At 55.3% G+C, this 16,782-nt stretch overlaps 7 protein-coding genes across 7 annotated transcripts; 2 read left to right on the top strand and 5 right to left on the bottom strand.

Annotated features, from left to right (window-relative positions):
- Positions 1–312: 312 nt before the first annotated feature.
- Positions 313–2,549, bottom strand: BO97DRAFT_402158 (uncharacterized protein). The gene has a single exon (XM_025694425.1). It carries the CDS (start codon positions 2,409–2,411, stop codon positions 768–770), a length of 1,644 nt encoding a protein of 547 aa, XP_025556752.1. The 5' UTR covers positions 2,412–2,549; the 3' UTR covers positions 313–767.
- Positions 2,550–3,011: 462 nt separating this feature from the next.
- On the bottom strand, positions 3,012–5,180 carry BO97DRAFT_359553 (GNAT family N-acetyltransferase). Its single transcript, XM_025692327.1, has 2 exons — positions 3,371–5,180; positions 3,012–3,312 (listed from the first exon to the last, which is right to left on the bottom strand). The coding sequence occupies exons 1-2, from the start codon at positions 4,819–4,821 to the stop codon at positions 3,195–3,197; spliced, it is 1,569 nt and encodes a 522-aa protein (XP_025556751.1). The 5' UTR covers positions 4,822–5,180; the 3' UTR covers positions 3,012–3,194.
- A 413-nt stretch (positions 5,181–5,593) lies between these two features.
- On the bottom strand, positions 5,594–7,637 carry BO97DRAFT_359550 (putative proline utilization protein PrnX-like). Its single transcript, XM_025692326.1, has one exon. The coding sequence runs from the start codon at positions 7,221–7,223 to the stop codon at positions 5,784–5,786; it is 1,440 nt and encodes a 479-aa protein (XP_025556750.1). The 5' UTR covers positions 7,224–7,637; the 3' UTR covers positions 5,594–5,783.
- Positions 7,638–8,477: 840 nt separating this feature from the next.
- Positions 8,478–9,851, bottom strand: BO97DRAFT_419831 (cyclin family protein; the record flags this gene model as incomplete). The annotated part of the gene is made up of 1 exon (XM_025696597.1): positions 8,478–9,851. One exon carries the CDS (start codon positions 9,849–9,851, stop codon positions 8,478–8,480), a length of 1,374 nt encoding a protein of 457 aa, XP_025556749.1.
- Positions 9,852–11,325: 1,474 nt separating this feature from the next.
- On the bottom strand, positions 11,326–12,370 carry xgeA (putative endoglucanase). Its single transcript, XM_025689868.1, has 2 exons — positions 11,836–12,370; positions 11,326–11,778 (listed from the first exon to the last, which is right to left on the bottom strand). Exons 1-2 carry the CDS (start codon positions 12,150–12,152, stop codon positions 11,376–11,378), a joined length of 720 nt encoding a protein of 239 aa, XP_025556748.1. The 5' UTR covers positions 12,153–12,370; the 3' UTR covers positions 11,326–11,375.
- Positions 12,371–13,878: 1,508 nt separating this feature from the next.
- erg2 (C-8 sterol isomerase ERG2) lies at positions 13,879–15,033 on the top strand. Its single transcript, XM_025699621.1, has 3 exons — positions 13,879–14,253; positions 14,339–14,365; positions 14,503–15,033. Exons 1-3 carry the CDS (start codon positions 13,971–13,973, stop codon positions 14,838–14,840), a joined length of 648 nt encoding a protein of 215 aa, XP_025556747.1. The 5' UTR covers positions 13,879–13,970; the 3' UTR covers positions 14,841–15,033.
- Positions 15,034–15,208: 175 nt separating this feature from the next.
- BO97DRAFT_402153 (putative PP-loop ATPase superfamily protein) lies at positions 15,209–16,756 on the top strand. Its single transcript, XM_025694424.1, has one exon. The coding sequence runs from the start codon at positions 15,316–15,318 to the stop codon at positions 16,534–16,536; it is 1,221 nt and encodes a 406-aa protein (XP_025556746.1). The 5' UTR covers positions 15,209–15,315; the 3' UTR covers positions 16,537–16,756.
- The last annotated feature ends 26 nt before the right edge of the window (positions 16,757–16,782 follow it).

Raw genomic sequence — 16,782 nt, 5'->3', positions numbered from 1 at the left:
TGTGTGGGACGCTAGAGAATTAGGCGAGCCCCACCCGGGCCAATCGAACGGCTGTGTGGTGTGTATGCCTGAGGCAATAGTGCATGTCACGGGATCCTCACTGAAATCTCTCGTTACTGCCTCAGGCAAGCAGGCAAGAACGACACCTGAGCAGATAATTGGCCAATGACCATTATCAATAATGGAGCAATGCATAGATTGAAATCGAGCCAGATTCTACAGAAAGTGAACGCTCTTCACCTTTACCCATTAAGAAATCCGTGAGCAAAGACAGTGTGTTGTCCCTGTTGTCTGCTAGCAGCCACACGTTGTGCCAAGTTCAATTCAGGCTCTGTATATATTCTGGTATCATACAGCCACGAAGGCACGATTCATCACCAACGCATAAACCTCGAGCCATCACACCACTACTATCTAAAGCCTACACTATACTAGATCCCCCCGCTTCAATCCCAACGAGGTAGTCCAAGTACTTGGAAGGTATGAGTTTGAACTCCAAGATATTGAGCCGAAGAAAGTAGGCACCCCGGTGCTCTTCAATCCAACGAACGCTTACATCGAACACAACCTAGCGGGGCTAACTACCCAATCTTCAAAATGCTCTTGATTCAAACAAGTTGAGTGAAGAGCAATATAAACACTCAGACTATTTCCATACCCAGAATCATATCTCATAAGCCGCTCCTTCACAGTATCCTGAATCCAATTATCATACTCCAAACCACCCAAGTCCCTCTCTCCTCAGTCTCATAAGAATAAACGTAGAATCAATACCCCCACATATCCCCTCCCCCCTTCACCAAATCATCCTCATTCAACACGTGCAACCCCGTCTCCCGCCCCTGCTTCCGCCGCTGCCGCTTAGTGACCATCCGGCTAGGCGTCAGCGGCGTGACAGGCGTGAAGGGCATGTAGGGGCTGTAGGGCGTGGGGACGCCAGTGCGCGGGGCCCCGAGCGGCCGCACCGGCCGCTCCAGCACCGTCAGCTTCGTCGCCGGCGCGCTCTGCAGCGGGTAGGCGTCGCGGAGGGGCAAACTGCGCTGGCCGCCGGGGCCGCCGGCGGGCGGAGTGCCTGGGTTGATCAGGGTCAGCGGGGGTGGGAGGATGCGGGTGGATTTGCGACTTTGAGTTGTGGTAGCTGGGTCGAAGTTGTGCGTGGGGATGCCTCGGGGGAGAGGGAGGGGGAGAGAGGGTTGGTGATCGGGAATTGTGTCGTCTTGGCTGTATTGCTGCTGCTGTTGCTGCTGTTGCTGGTAGGGCTGGTGGTAGTGTGGAGGGTAGTGTTGCTGCGGTGCAGGATGCGTTAATTCTCTGTGCGGTCCTGGTCGCTGCGCACCACCACCACCTGTGGTGTTATTCGTGGTGTTTCTCGACTGCACTTGCGCCGGTAGGGGCGGGACCGGCGGCGGCGGGGGGTTGTAGATCCTTGGCGTCAACGGCGAGTGAGCATACGGATCGTCCTCCTCGTTCTTGTGGGGATCACTGGCAGTGGCATACCCGGGCGAAGTGATCGGGGACGAGATCGACATCTTGCGCAAGGGCAGCGCCAGACGCGGCGAGCGAAGTCTTCCACCACTTGCCCCATTGCTACTTCCACCCTTGGAGGGAGGGCCAGCAGCTACATGCGACAGCGACGTCGATGATTGATCTCGACTGGAGAACAGCGATAGTGAAGACGAGATTCTCGATAACCGAGACGGCGTGCGAGGCGACGTCGGGACCGCGTGCGCCGGAAGAGCAGCAGGCGGGTCGGTGAACGGGTTGCTGGCCACGGAGACGGCCGTGGGCGAGACGTCGTGGGCTCCAGCGACCTTCTTCTGCTCGTCATGCTCCATCACGGCCGCATAGAGCATCTCCAGGTCCGCCTGCGCCTTGCGTCTGTCGGAGGTAACGACGCCCTCGTCGAAGGTCGCCAGGCTGATGCTGCTGCTGGGGTTGGACAGTTGGGACTGCGACTTCTTGTGCGAGCCGCTGTGCTTGCTGAAGGTGCTCCAGGAGCGATTGGCGCGGGTTGTTGCAGTACTGCCGGTGTGATACTCGGGGATCGCTGGAATTGTCCCCGGACCTATTCCACCGGGACTGGGGAGGTGGACGCTTATCGGGGTGATGGGGCTGGGGTCCATGCTCGGTGGTGGTTTCATGGGTTGCAACATTTGCACTTGGAGGGAGTAGTTGGAGGAGAGGACGGCGCGGCGCAGGCGGCGGCCGACGACGAGAAGGAGGCTGAGGAGAAAGATAACACTGAACAGATAGGCCGCGATGATGCCGCCGATCTGAACGGCGAGAAGTGGCTCGTCAAGGGTGAAGCTGGTGTCTCGCTCGGAGAGGGGATCCGATGCTGAACCAGCAGCAGTCGTGGAGAGAAGGGATAGGTAAGAAAGAACCACGATACCACTAGTGCAGGAGAGCATTATCCCAAACAAACCTGGACCAGGAAATTGAGGGTATTTGAAGTGTTCAAGACCAGCGGTGGAGGTTTATGGATCATGTATCGATCATCTTCTTCATGTGGAGTGAAGAGCCGACAAAAACGAAATCGGGAAGGAGACCGCCCATCATGTTTGAGAATCGGCAGGGAACAGGCAATACCATTTATTCGTTGACCGTCCCAAGTGACTGGATGTGATGGCGTGAAGAAATCGAGGAGAGCCAGCAGTGCCAAGGATGTGATGGTGATGGGGATGAGGGCAATCCCCCGCGTTCGTTGGCCGCATACGCGCCCGGCTGCAGGCCCCGGCACATTTAGTGACCAGCTAGTCACATTCGGCGCGAAAGCGTGGGAGTGACTGGCTGTGATGGCCTTGCAGATTATTCTTTTAAACTTTGGCGTTTCCGTGTCGGTCTGAGCTGGTGTCCTGTCATGATAAGGGACTGTAACTGTTGAATCTATTTTGGTGAGGGATGGAGTGGAGCCCTAATCGAAGGCCGGGCAATGGGCTTGAGAGATACGCAAAGCTTAATCAACTACTAGGCAAGGGTCTGGAGCAGGGGAAAAAAAAAAAACGGAATGCCTACTTTTTGCATGAATGGTGGGCTGGAAGTACCTCTAGCTTGAGAGTACTCGGTACCTCACATTCCTTAAATCACTAGTAGCTAGGGGAGTCGTGAATCGGTCGGTAGATAAAATATCGTAATAGCTTTCCTCATGTATCATTACTTTTCCAGTCCGCATCCATCAATCATCAAGAAGATCTTCAAGTAGCAGGACTCTCCCATGAATCCCGCTTGATCTTCATCAAAGCTGACTGCTTGTGTGGGAACGTCACCTCGCCTTCCTTGTAGAAGCCCGCGCGGTGCAGGTATCCAATTAACCTATCAATCCACCTGTTAGCATATCGACCCCTGTTGAAAGAGTCAAGATCGAACATACTTCTCATTGTCTACTCTTGGCTCCAGCATCACCGTCTGCGTCCGTGGGTCTGCCAACCAGCAGTAATGCACCAAGGCACTCAACCAAATAGCCACGCGATGTGGCCCGCGGAACTCTTGTTCGCCCACCAACACATGCAGTCCCCGATCGTAGTTATCTGCGCCCCCCGGGATCAAGGGACCCAGCCGATCCTCCTTAACCCAGTAGATCTCGAAGTAGCCGAACGGTTTACCGTCCCAGCAGCCGATGACGGGGAAGCTGTGCCGACTCCGCAGATTATTGCGGAGAAACTCCTCTTGGTGACTGGCCGGGCCTGCCTCGCCCCAAGCAACGTTGACTCGCGGCTCGTTCATCCATTTGTGCAGCAGATCGACATCAGACGGCCCGGAGACCGGTGTCAACTGTTGATCGAGACTGCTGTTCGATGAACTGTGAGCGTGCTTCGCGCCGATATGATCGGCAGCAGAGCGCCCTAGATAGGGGACGCGGAACGACAGGTACTGCTGTACGCTGGGAATGTAGCGAATGTAGAAAACATCGCCCTGGTGCGGAGGTTTCGGACGGATCGGATGACGAATGCCATTTGTGAAGGTGTACTGTGTCGGTGGTGGAGGGAAATATGTAGGGAGGTGGCTGGTTGATGCGAAGGGGCCCTCGTTCGGAGTATAGTGGGCAGTCTCCTGCCCGGCCGGGTTACTGAGGTACATACTCGCGCGCGACGGCGATGCAACGCGCTGGATGAAGGGCGAACCCGATATCGCAGGCGGGATATTCATCTGGGGAGTCAGAGTGAAGACAAACAGTCTGGGATCGATCTGCCAGAAGCTCCGACGGCTCACGAACATGCGCGCCCACGCCTCCGGATCGTAGGGCTCAGTTCCGACCGACGAGTCCTCCGAGGCGATCAGACCCATGCGCTCCAGCTTCTGCAGCAATGTGCGACCCTTGAAAAAGCCTTCGCGCCGGATGGAGATTCGCCAGTCGCCTTGGGGCCGACCCGTGACAGGAGTTTTGGCGGAGGCATCGGTCGTCAAGTAACGATCGGGCTCGGATTCGTGGAAGTACCACCAGAGCGTCACCCAGAGCATCATGGCGATCTGGCGCGTCGGGGAGCTGACCGGCTTGTACTCGCTGCTGGGCGGGTCGACGATGTAGGAGATGTAGAGCGAGTCGTCGCGCAGAGTGGGCGTCGTAAAGCGGGTGTTCACTACCTGTGCCCCACGCTCTGCCTCAGTCGATCGACGGTCCCGTCCGCGATCTTCCTCCGATCCATCGGCCATTGTCGTATCTGCCTGTTCCACGGGCTTGCTGGTGTTCAGCACAATGCTCCAGCCGGGGAGTACCACATGGTAACCCTGGTTTTTGTCGTTGGACTTGAAGCTGACCCCGCCAAAGACGGGTGACACGGTGAAGGTCTGCCCGTTGGGCAAATGGCACATGTGATGGCGCATGGCGAAAAGCCCGTGAGAACAGCGACCTACATACAGAGAAGAGGATTGAGCAAGAAGGAGAGGGCGAGGAGGAAGGTTAAAAAGTAAATAAAATACAACAAGCACGAGACTGAGGGGAAGCTAAGGCCAACACAAGGATGGTGGGATGATGCGTCGTTGGCTGCCCCTCCCCCCGCTGGCGATCGCGCCGTCGGTGAACGGCCGCTATCAGGCTGGCTGTCGTTCTTGGCCCCGACTGCGATTCCAGTTCAGGGCTGCTGACGGTTTCCCTGCGACATGATCTGGTCTAGATAGAGGCGATCGCGCATGAAGATAGACAGCAGAAGAGGCTCAGACCGAGCTACAATGATGAATTGGGAGTGGAGGAAGAGAGTGCGTGTTGAGAGAAGTTAAGAAAGTGTAGTGAGGGAAAAGAAAGGCGGATTGCCAGGTTGATGTCATCTGCCCGATTACCGCATTTTGCTTCCATTACCGCCCGCATGTCCAATATTACGGCTCTAACCCGGATTGACCAGGCAGAATGGCGGCCTGTGCCTCCTTCCGCCGTATGACAAGCCGCGCATTAGCAATCCGGTCCGTTCTCTATCCACTCGAAGTCTCCAGATCTACTTCACCCCCTCTAGTTTGCCCTGTAAGGTGTCTGAAAAGTCTGCGAGCCACTTCAGTTCAAGCTGCTGACCCCGTTTCTGAATGTATTGACCAGTAGAACACATCGTATAGTCAGCCTGGAAAGTATAATGAGTACCTAATTATTAATATGAAACAGAATAGGAAAAAAAAAAAAAAAAAAAAGGAACCAGGAGAAGAAGAACCGGATTTCGCAAAGTGATACCGAAGAAGTCAAAGTCCGAAGATCTCGGAAATCAACAGTAAAAGTTGAACCGAAGCCGAACATAAGTAGTAGTAAAGCCGAAGCCAAAAACAAGTCGGAAAAATCAACTGTCGAATTGGATATCATTTCGCTAAAATTCCGCAATCGTCGTCCCAATGTTCTTCTCGCGCGCCAATTGAATCAGATCCCCACCGGTCACCAAGTCCATCAATCCCATCCCCACGCTCTTGAAGATGACATTCCCCCGTTCTACCCACTCACGCAGGCTTTTGTGGTCGTCGCTGTCGGCATCCCCATGGGAGCATTCACGCACAATCAACAGCTCGCCAAGTTCGACCACTTGATGCGGCTTGATCCCCGCTTGGATGATCTCTCCCGCCTCCTTGAGAGCCGCGTCGAGACTGTCGACAACGACTACGCCGCTGCGCTTGACGTGTTTGTGGAAGTGTCGATGGCCCGGGGTGTGCACGCTCACTTCGTCGCGAAGCAGGTCCGGCGGCAGTTCGGTCATGTGTGGTTTGTACGATCCAATCGCGCTAATCAGCCGGCCCTTCTGGCGGCCTTCGCGGTCCGTCAAGATCTCGGCCGGGAAGAGCGGGTCGATGGCCGGAGTGCAGCAGAAGATAGCGTCGGCTTTCCGCAGCGCGTCATGCAAAATGCGGGGGTACTCCACGAAGTCGGTACTAACGGCAGAAAATTTCACATCGCCGCGCCAGCTCGAGTTCTCCGGTGCGTAAATATCCCGTAGCAGCTGCGCGGCTCGGTCGAACGATCGGTTGATAATGTAAACGCGCTTGATGTCCGCGCTGCGGAGGACCAGCGCCAGCCGGATGTGCCAGTATGCCTGCTTCCCCGCACCGAACACCACAATGGTCCGCACCCGCTTGCGCTTGTTAAGGGTCATGAGAGAGGTCAGGGCAGTTCGAAAGGGCGTCAGTTCGTGTGCGTTGATCAATCCGAAGGGGAGACTGTTGCCGTCCAGCAGCGTGACGCTTCCCTGCGGGGAGGTATCCCGGGTCCCGGCCCCAGGCCAGGCGCCCATTGTCTTCGATAAGCCGCCCGCGACCGGTTGTTGGTTGACGCAGCCCGCCGCCAGCGACTTGCTGCTACTGCTGCCACTACCACTACCCCCACTGCTGGTCATAGACAAGGAGTTGTTGGTGGAGGTGCCTTCTTGCGATGAGAGGGACAGTTCACTGACGTCGGAGGCAATGGAGGCCATGGATTTCCGCTTATCGACTCGAGAGACACCAGTTCGATCGCTCGGGGAGACTTGAGCCGCGGCGTCAACCGAGCAGCCCACCTGAGCGCTCTTATCTTGTAAAGAAATCACCTTCATGCCCAGTGTCGGGCCAGTGCTCGCGGGCATAAACACGGTGGTGCTGCCATCGGGGCGGGTAATAGCAGTGCGTTGGGGTTGATAGGTGGCGGCACAACCCTTCTCTTGACTGCCGGTCGAATAGTCGCGAAGGGCCCGGGCGAGGTTTTCTTGCAGAGAGACGATCTGATCGCGGGAGAGGGAGAGAAGAAGGGAACGGAGTTGCTCTTGAGAAAGGATGGTGAGGGGCATACTGAGTATGAGTCAGGAAGGGTTAAACTGATAAGGAAGGGAGTCTTCGGTGAGTGTGGAAGGCGGAGGGAGAAGGAGGAGAGGAGAGGAGGAAGAAGAGGAAAGGTGAAAGGGAGGGTCAAAGAAAGAAAAGAATCGAAAAGATAAAGAGATGGGGCCTGGTGCTAATGGAGATGGATGGCCCGGAAGGATTCCAATGATAGATCGACGGATGGATGGAGGGGCAGCCCAGAGCCTGGAGGGGAGGAAGAAACATATTGACACCGGGGCCGGAAGCGGATTGGATCAGCAGTTCCCATAAGTTCTGGGCGGACGGAGGCAATGACGCCAGCCCAGCCGCTGGGCTGACCGAGTCCGGCCTCGGTGATTGGCGTGCATCCGCGAGATCTTCCCAGGGCTCGAGGGAGTTCTGCTTGTCGAGGAGGCGATCAGAGGGAAAATTGCCTCGGAGGATCAATTTCAGTTAACTATATGTATAATTCAGTAACTCTATCCCGGTGAAAGTAGTGGTTGAGAGAGAGGTTGGGCAAATGGAGTAAAGGCCAGACAGAGCCTGTGACAAGACACAGACATCTCCAGGCTCCGGACATCCGCCAAGCCGATTCCCCGGGTCTCTTGGCTGGTCGCGGTCGGGGCCGGCTTGATTGGCCCGCGCAGTGCTATTTCCGGCCTGTCTCCATGGATTCATTGGCTTCAAGTCCATTGTATGCCTTGGCGTGGGAATTAAAGTGGGAAGAAAAGTACGAGTCGCCCAAACAGGCACAGCCACAAATATCCGCTTTCGGGGACTGGTCATTATCACTGGGCAATCAATTGAGCTCATGCATTGTCATCATAACTACTAATAACTAAGTAAGTATACTACCCCATATAACTGATTCAATCAGGCTGTATAGTATATCCATCCATCTGTCCTTCCTTCTTTCTTCCTGCCCTTGATCATTCTGAGACACCAAGATCCATAATAAATACCCAAAAATCATTACCAGAACCTCATGTCCAAAACCTCATGTCCAAAGATAAAAAAAAAAAAAGTAGTACAACCTTAAGAACAGAATCACGATCAACGCCAGCAGAATGCACAAGGTAAAGAGTGTCGGGGTATTGAAAGAACGGTCGTGACGGTAAGTAACACATCAAAGTGCTTTTCGCATGAGAATCATCAAAACAAGAGGGAAAAGAAAAAAAAAACATTAATTAACCAGTCAAGTCACAAAAGACGGATCATCAAGGCCAGCTCAATGAGATCTATACTTAGTGTCGACGACTGCCCATGTACGACCCCGCCGCCGTGGCGAGAAAGCGCGCCACGAACCCGTGACCACCGACCGTGACCGGGTGGGCGGGGCCGTGGGGATGGGCTGTGTGTCCAGAATACCCGACACGCATCTTCTTGCTGGGCTGCGTCGCCCCCAGGCACTCCTCCAGTGGTAATCTATCGCCAAGGAACGATGAGGAGGGACTGCGACCGACATCCATCACCTGCACGGACATAGATTCCTCGAAGCTGTTGATGGAGCTGGAGGTTCGGAGGCTAGCCGGAGTCGCTGCCCGCGAACTGGGCGCCAGGCTGGAGGCCCGCGAGCTCAACGAAGCAGCAGTGTCAGCACGGGTTAGCCCGGGCACTTCCTGCATGCCCGGGGGAGAGCCTGACATCCGGCCGCGAGAGGTAGGGCGCCGGCGGCCAGTCGGGTATGGGTGATAACGGTCGGCCCCAGCCTCCGGAAGGGAGGGGGCTGGAGAGGCACTCTGTGAGCTCGACACGGACGAGACAGAAGAAAGGGATGACAGGGAGACAGATGAGGCAGGGCTGGCAGGTATCATTCGGCGGTCGGCGGGCTGATAAGCTGCATCCACCACTTGTCGGCGAGCATCCAGTTTCTGACGGCGGAGACGCGAGGTCAACAAATCCGTGGAGGAGTGGAAGCGACGCCAGTCTCTAGATTGGCGACGCTCAACTTCACGCTGTTGAAGCTGCTGTTGCTGGTACCGCTGGCGGATCGGGGCCAGAAAGGGCTCCAGGTGCTGCAGCAGGTCCGCTTCAGTGACGCGCGTGTCCCAGTCGAGCAGGAATAGCAGCTGGCGCTCCATGAGGTTAACCTCGGGCAGGGGAAAGGCGAATCCATCGTAGCCCTTGACGGCCGTATACCGGGCCCAGTGCTTGTTCTTCGGGCTCGAGTCGTTCAAGTTCTTGGCCGCAAGGATGAGCGAGGCGAGGAAGATGCGGTGGACGGTGCAGCGCATGCCCTTGGCCACCGGAGGAAGACGGGAGCGCAGTCGAGCCAGATACACTAGCGAGGTCATCAACGTGGGCACCTGAACCTGTGATCGAGCGACTAGGGAAGCGATGAACGTTTCAACCGAGGGGAGCGGTGGTAGCGTCGCATCCATGGGAGGTGTGCTGGGTGGTGTCGGCTGGCCGTGGGCATGTTGTGCCGTCACATGCGGTTCGCAGCGGATGACCTGAGAGGCCTGCTCAGCCAGGTGCGCAACCATCTCCCTCGACACCGGTTGCATGATAAATTCATGCAGGGCGGCCCGTTCAAGATTCACAGTCGTCGTCGCCGTTGCGGCGGAAACCATGTTGGGGGTGCTGTGGGAATATGCTAGGTAGGGGTGAACGGTCATCGTGGGAGACCGTGAGGAGCGGAAGAAAGGGCGGGAACCAGAAACACTATCAAGTTTGGCAAGCAGTCTTGTGAGCTGGAGGTCGTCCAGGATATATTAGAGTCGATGAATGAATGTACGTCAGTCCTGCCAGCAGGAGAGGAATGTGTGGTTGTCGAGTCAACTGTAGTCGGGGAACGATCGCTATGGGGATGCGATGGGTGACTGGGACTGAGACACGCTTTGAGACACCAAGTGGATGCCGGGGAAGATCCAGACCAGCGAAATTCAAGTTGTCTTTGGAAGAGAGTGTGCAAAAGAGAGAGACCGACCGAGACGACAAGACTAATTCTGGTGATGGTGAAACCCCGTTTGGAGAAGGAATGAACTGTTGGCGAGATCGAACAAGAGCACTCAACCACCCAGCGACGAGGGCTTCATATAAGGAACAGCCCTAGGGTGTATGCAGGAGGGGGTGGGCAGAGGCGAGTATGCGCGCAACGAAAAGGCTGGCGCTGCAAGGACGGCGACGCGCAGAGTATGCATGAGGGGGGGGGGGGGGGGGGGGGGGGGGGGGGGATGGAGGGGTGCCCTGGATTTTTTTCTTTTTTTTTTTTTTTTTTTTTTCTGACTGCCCTGAATTGTTACCTTTTTTTATTTTCTTTTTCTTTTTCTTTTCTGCAACACGCTGCAACACCATGTTGGGCATTGGGTGCTGAGTGGTCTTGACCTGCATCGCTCACGCAGGGCCGATCGTCGGGGGTTTGGCGCGCGCGAGCCTGGAGTAGGGCAGTGATTGGAGCAGCCACGAGATGCAGGAATCAAGGGTTGGCAGGTGAGCGCGTCGGCGCCACGATCCTGGTACGCGTGAAGGACAGACTGACTGGTTGACAAGAACTCAAGTTCCTAGGTAATGGGAGGAATGGTCCAGACAGGAGCACCAACGAAGGGCTGTCATTCCAATGAGCTCAAGGGTTTTGCCTTCTCATAACCAGTTGCGGAAACATGTAGAAGTGCCGGCGGGATCAGACGGAGCAATAGAGAGAGAGTAGACTAATTTAGTTGCTACTGCACCTGCCGCCCGTACTTAAGCGCCCGCGCGATGTCTGATGCTGTTATTTTTATCATCCACCCCCCTCAGAACTCCAGGAAACAAGTTATAATTAGAATAATTAGAAACAGTTGTTGACCTTCACTTAACCGCCAGGCTAGTAGCTTAGTATGTATGGCATAGGGACTAAATCGGTATGCATGCATGACTGTCTGAATGTATGGATGAATGCATGGGTGTGTGTATGGACGAATGTATGTATAGATAGATGTGTGTATATTTACATTGTTGGATTGATTGATTGTAAGCACCCCTCATCGTCATCCCCGCGCAGCGCGTCCGGAAACCTTATAAACCCCTACAATGGCCTCCCGGTATCCTGCCTAGGGAGCTGAAACACGGCGCCTACATTCTCTCACTTCCATCCCCACCCACTCCGGTCAAGTTCCGTCCGCGCCATACGGTCGGCCATCCGCAACACTCGAGGTTTGAATTTACTCCTCAATGGAGATGGTGTACTCGGAGACGGTCAACTTGGCGTTGGAGCCAGTGAAGGGCTCGGTACCAGCCTCGAGGGTAGTCAGGTACAGGTCCTTGGACAAACCCTCGTGCTCAATCAGATAGGTGAAGAAGTCATTCAGGTCACCGGAGAAGTCCTCGGTAGTGGACGAAGCGACGAAGCTGTAGACGGTGGTGTCACCGTTGGGGCCGGAGTACAGCTTCCAGTTGACGCCGGCCAGCGTCGGGGTGGCGATGGTCGAGCCAGTCGACGAGATGGGGCCAGCACCGCCCAAGGCACCAAGCCAGACCATAATCTCGTACTTGGAGGAGCCGCTGGGCGATTCGGCCAGGAATGTGTCGTAAGCCACGTCGGCAACGATGTTCGAGCCGGAGTATCTGTCCAGTCAGGTCAGTCACGTTGTCCCCTTCCGTTCGGTGCGAAAAGCCACTTACGACCACTTCCAGGTGGTAGGAATGTTGCAGATGCTCTTCAGCTGCTTGGGCGTGAATTTCAGAGCCGCGTTGGCGTAGCTCTTAACGTTGCTGCTGCCACCAGACCAGGACCAGTTGGTGTGCCAGGCGATCTTGTCGCCACTGTACGAGTCAACACCAGTGCACTGCTTGCCGCTGCCGGAGTCCTGGCCCCAGAGGTCGTTGTACAGGGTGAAGTCACCGGCGGTGACGGATCCCCACTGGTCACAGAAGTCACTGCGGCGCTGGAGGGTAGCAGCCGAGGCCAGAGTGGCGAGGGAAAGGAGGGAAAGCTTCATGTTGGAAAAAAGTAGACGGTTGTTTAAGGAAAGACAATTGGTCGGTTTGTTGGGTTCAATGTACGATCAACGTCCACTGTCCTCGAATATGTGATGCTGATAAGAAGAAATCTTGACATGATGGCAGGTCAACGAGCTGCCTTATATACGATCCCACATGGCACAAATCCCGGAGGGCTCTGTTGAGAAGCCTGTTCGTCTGGGCCGTGGCTTCAATCAATCAAGCAGAAACAACGGGGTGGACTAGTCTCAACCTGGTCAATGAGACCTGAGCAGTCAGCGTGAGTGAAGCTTCTGGCTTCTCATCCCCGCTGGACCCGGTGGACCACGAGGGAGAAGACCGATAGGGTCGAACATCGGGCTTGTTCTTCATTTGAAACGGTCCCACGGGTTGCTCCGTGCAGAGGAGTGGAAAACGTTCGATACATCCAGTTTGATGGAGCACGGCAGAGGAGTCAACGGTGGGTTAGCCCAGGAGAGTCGGTGGATTCGTCACCTTTTCATTTCCCGGGTCCGTTTCGAATTCGATAAGGGGAAAGAAAGGCCGGAGAAATTGACCGGAACAATTCCGCCTTCGCCAAAAAGGGGCGTCATTGAGGCGATCGCAGCGCCTGACCCCAAATCTGCTATTTATATGGACGGAAAAACCGGAAGGAAGAAATTAATTAACGTTCATATCCTATTGATGATGAGGTCCCCGGGGGTTCAGTTCAGAGATGATTCTTGCACGTGTTGGTTGTGGCCAAGCAATGGATCTCTCACCGCTTCCGGAGACGTCGGATGGATGATCGTACAGTAGAATCCAAATAACGTCAACAAGATCAGCAAGGCTTTCAATGTGACAGCACTACGTATTCGCAGGGGATTTGGACATGTCCTGAGGTGCCCCGTTTGAAACCATGTATGCGGCAATAAGGTTCCGGATTGACGTATAGTTAAATTGGCAGTGGACAACATTTCATGTCTAACTCTGAGAGGCTAATTATCCCGTCTCATCGATGAACTACGCATGGATGCATAGATGAGGCAGCCGAGGTAGAACTGACGCACGTCTTCATGTGCATAATGGACTGGGTTCGATGTTGTTGCGCGGAACTGCGATTGAACGTGCCATTGCGTTGAAGTCTGATCTATACTATATATCTGCTGGGAAGTGCAAAGTAGAGTGATATTTACGTGAAGACGGTACACATACTTAGCACAATATATCTTTGTACAAGCATTCTGGCGTTACTAGCTGCAGGCCGCAGAAAATGCTAGCGATAGCTTGACTCCATGCTTCCACCCACTTTGACTTATGACCAAGGTGCAAAGCGTGAGGTCAAATGCTTAGCAATTCCGACCTGCTGAGATTCAGGGGCTCGGCGCACATGCTTTAATATCCATAATCTCCACCTCAGGTTCGATAGGAAGGGACAACCGACACTAGAACGGACCCTAGATGGAGAACACTGGGTCTAGAGCTGGTGTCTAGAAAATGCTTGGGAAGAGCCAAATCCACCGACATCCAGACTGTCCAGGATCTTCAAGTGGTGATGAGAAGGAACAAAAGAGTAGCAACGGTGGTAGGTGCCTGAGCCTCAAGGCTGAGAATTTCCCCTTAGAACATAGTCTGTATTACTAAGCTTATCCCCGGCGTTTGCTGCTATCAGCACTAGTCCCGATCCAGAATACGGCCTCGGAGAAAGAAAAACAATCCATCGGCCCATTCAAACACCATCCATCCATTATACACTCTCTCCCTATCCTCACCCAACACCCTCCACTCTCTCCACTCCACCGGTCAATTGCACTCCGCAGCAATTAACCGTCATCGCCATGCGTGCCATTAGTCTCGCCGTGGCCCTCTTCGCCCTCTTCTCCGGCCTGTACAACTACCTGAACGCCCGCCTGGAGCAATTCTACATCTTCGACCACGCTCACCTGCACGACCTCTCCCAGCGCGCCATTGCCGCCCACGGCAACGACACCCGCGCTGTCGTGAACTATATTGTCGCCGAGCTGGACGAGAAGACTCCCGGCACCTACATCAACCACGAAGAGGAATGGGTGTTCAACAACGCCGGCGGTGCCATGGGCGCCATGTATATCATCCATGCTAGTGCGTCCCCCCTTCGTCCTACCATTCTATAATTATCCCAGTCCTCCTGATAACTAACCTATGGTCCCCTCTCTTAATTAATTAGGTATCACGGAGTACCTGATCATTTTTGGTAATACAAACCCGCGCAAATCTCCACCCACCCTTCCCCCCCCAAAATACTCAACGGCCTCACCTCCCATTTTTATAAATCTAGTCCACCACCCATACTCTTTCCAGACCACAGGCTAACCTCCCCCGGGAACTCAGGAACCGCCATCGGCACCGAGGGTCACACCGGCCGCCACACGGCGGACGACTACTTCAACATCCTGCAGGGCACGCAGCTGGCGTACGTGCCGGGCGCCTACGAGCCCGAGGTTTACCCGCAGGGCAGCGTGCACCACCTGCGCCGCGGCGAGGTCAAGCAGTACAAGATGGACGCGTCTTGCTTCGCGCTCGAGTACGCCCGCGGCTGGATCCCGCCCATGCTGTTCTTCGGTTACGCCGACACCTTCTCCAGCACCTTGGACTTCCCGACGCTGTGGGCTACCTCGCGCATCACCGGTCGTGAGATGATCTCCAACTTGCTCAAGGGGAAGTTCTAAGCGGACTGTCTAAGCTGAGCTTGTTGAGAGGATTGAAGCGTGTGTAGGCTGAGTTTGTCACGAAGATGAAAAGAGCAAATGTGTATACTACCTTAAGATTCTTTTGTTGTCCTTAGATTTTGAATCGGTCGGCAGACCTCTTTCTGGCCTTCTGTCTGGGGGCATTGGTCGATAGAACTTTAAAAATATATCTAATCATGTTTTGATATCCAATGCTTACTGTTCTGTGCTGCATGGGGGCTGGACTGGAGATTGTTTACCAGGAGCATAGGGTTGAAACAAACAAGCCAAACAAAAGCATGACTAATCAATCCGCTTTTCTTATCGATAACATTATTCCAATTCCTCGAACCCACCCGCGCGGCCGCCTCCAGAAAATTGCCTTGCCCCCTCATTCCACGCCTCCCCTCCCGATCGACATACAATAATCGATACACCCAACAAACCAATACGGACCCAGAACCCGGCCCGAAAAATGCCTCCGTCCCCCTGCGCGAACTGCCACGCCGAGCGGGCGGTGATCATCCGGCCGAAGAACCGGCAAAAGCTGTGCCGGACATGCTTCCTGGCGATCTTCGAAGCGGAAGTGCACGAGACGATCACATCGACGCGGCTGTTCCAGCGCGGCGAGCGGGTGGCGATCGGCGCCAGCGGCGGCAAGGACAGCACGGTGCTGGCGTCGGTGCTGAAGACGCTCAACGAGCGCCACGACTACGGCCTGGAGCTGACGTTGCTGTCCATCGACGAGGGCATCAAGGGCTACCGCGACGACAGCCTGGAGACCGTCAAGCGCAACGCCGAGCAGTACGCCATGCCGCTGGTGATTCTGGGATATGGCGAGCTGTATGGCTGGACCATGGACCAGGTCGTGGCCCAGGTCGGCAAGAAGGGCAACTGCACCTACTGCGGCGTGTTCCGTCGGCAGGCGCTGGACCGCGGCGCCGAGCGTCTGGGCATCCGCCATGTCGTTACCGGTCACAATGCCGATGATGTCGCTGAGACTGTCATGATGAATCTGCTGCGCGGGGATCTGCCCCGCTTGGCGCGCGGTACTAGTATTGTTACTGGATCGGCGGCCTCGGATATTAAGCGCAGCAAGCCGCTGAAGTATGCCTATGAGAAGGAGATTGTGCTGTATGCGCACCACAAGCAGTTGGACTATTTCAGTACCGAGTGCATTTACTCGCCTGAGGCTTTTAGGGGCAGTGCCCGCACGTTGATTAAGGATTTGGAGAAGATTCGGCCGAGTTCGATTCTGGATATTGTGCGCAGTGGGGAGGATATGGCGGAGTTGGTGCCGGCGGAGGTGCGCGGGTCCGGAGCCGCGGCCGATGAGGAGGCGGCGGAGACGACGGGGTGCGGGAGTCAGAGTGGGCGGACGCGAGGCGGAGAGATGGCGGAGATGGAGAAGAAGCTAGCTGAGGACGAGGCCGCGACTGAGCGCGAGACGGAGGTAACGGTGGCATCGGTCTCGGGAGGAAAGAGGAAGAAGAACGCAGTCAAGTCGCAGGTACTGGGCAAGTGTGAGCGCTGCGGGTATATCTCCAGTCAGCGGGTGTGCAAGGCGTGCACATTGCTCGAGGGCTTGAACAAGAACCGGCCGCGGACGGCCATTGAGATGGAGGTGGGCTTGGAAGAGGAGGAGAGTAGTTCGACGCTGCGGCGACAGATGGAGAAGGTCGAGCTCGGAGGATGAGAGGGTGGTCTGGATGAAGAAGACACCACTGCCGAATTAGACGAGATACTAAAGCCGAGGGACACTCCGACGGACTGAACAATACCTGACAGCAACAGGACAGCCACTCATCCCGCCAGGATCATTGCTGCAGCAGCAATCACGACACAGAGTGTAATTACTAGACGGGAGAACAGCCTCATACCTCCGCCGACACCACATAGACCAGCATATACCAAAGTCTATAGACCTCTTGACTTTCAGTCC

This window comes from Aspergillus homomorphus, assembly GCF_003184865.1.
Source record: "Aspergillus homomorphus CBS 101889 unplaced genomic scaffold BO97scaffold_1, whole genome shotgun sequence".
NCBI lineage: Eukaryota > Fungi > Ascomycota > Eurotiomycetes > Eurotiales > Aspergillaceae > Aspergillus > Aspergillus homomorphus.
The sequence above is the reverse complement of the archived record's forward strand: the minus strand, read 5'-3'. Positions and strand labels throughout refer to the sequence as shown.

Excerpts from the sequence above, each read along its gene's own strand:
- BO97DRAFT_402158 (XM_025694425.1), bottom strand. The coding sequence starts at position 2,411 with ATGCTCTCCTGCACTAGTGGTATCGTGGTTCTTTCTTACCTATCCCTT.
- BO97DRAFT_359553 (XM_025692327.1), bottom strand. The coding sequence starts at position 4,821 with ATGCGCCATCACATGTGCCATTTGCCCAACGGGCAGACCTTCACCGTG. Across the intron at positions 3,313-3,370 it reads CCAAGAGTAGACAATGAGAA|GTTAATTGGATACCTGCACC; the intron begins GTATGTTCGATC and ends GTGGATTGATAG.
- BO97DRAFT_359550 (XM_025692326.1), bottom strand. The coding sequence starts at position 7,223 with ATGCCCCTCACCATCCTTTCTCAAGAGCAACTCCGTTCCCTTCTTCTC.
- xgeA (XM_025689868.1), bottom strand. The coding sequence starts at position 12,152 with ATGAAGCTTTCCCTCCTTTCCCTCGCCACTCTGGCCTCGGCTGCTACC. Across the intron at positions 11,779-11,835 it reads CCTACCACCTGGAAGTGGTC|ATACTCCGGCTCGAACATCG; the intron begins GTAAGTGGCTTT and ends CTGACTGGACAG.
- erg2 (XM_025699621.1), top strand. The coding sequence starts at position 13,971 with ATGCGTGCCATTAGTCTCGCCGTGGCCCTCTTCGCCCTCTTCTCCGGC. Across the intron at positions 14,254-14,338 it reads CATGTATATCATCCATGCTA|GTATCACGGAGTACCTGATC; the intron begins GTGCGTCCCCCC and ends TTAATTAATTAG. Across the intron at positions 14,366-14,502 it reads GGAGTACCTGATCATTTTTG|GAACCGCCATCGGCACCGAG; the intron begins GTAATACAAACC and ends CCGGGAACTCAG.
- BO97DRAFT_402153 (XM_025694424.1), top strand. The coding sequence starts at position 15,316 with ATGCCTCCGTCCCCCTGCGCGAACTGCCACGCCGAGCGGGCGGTGATC.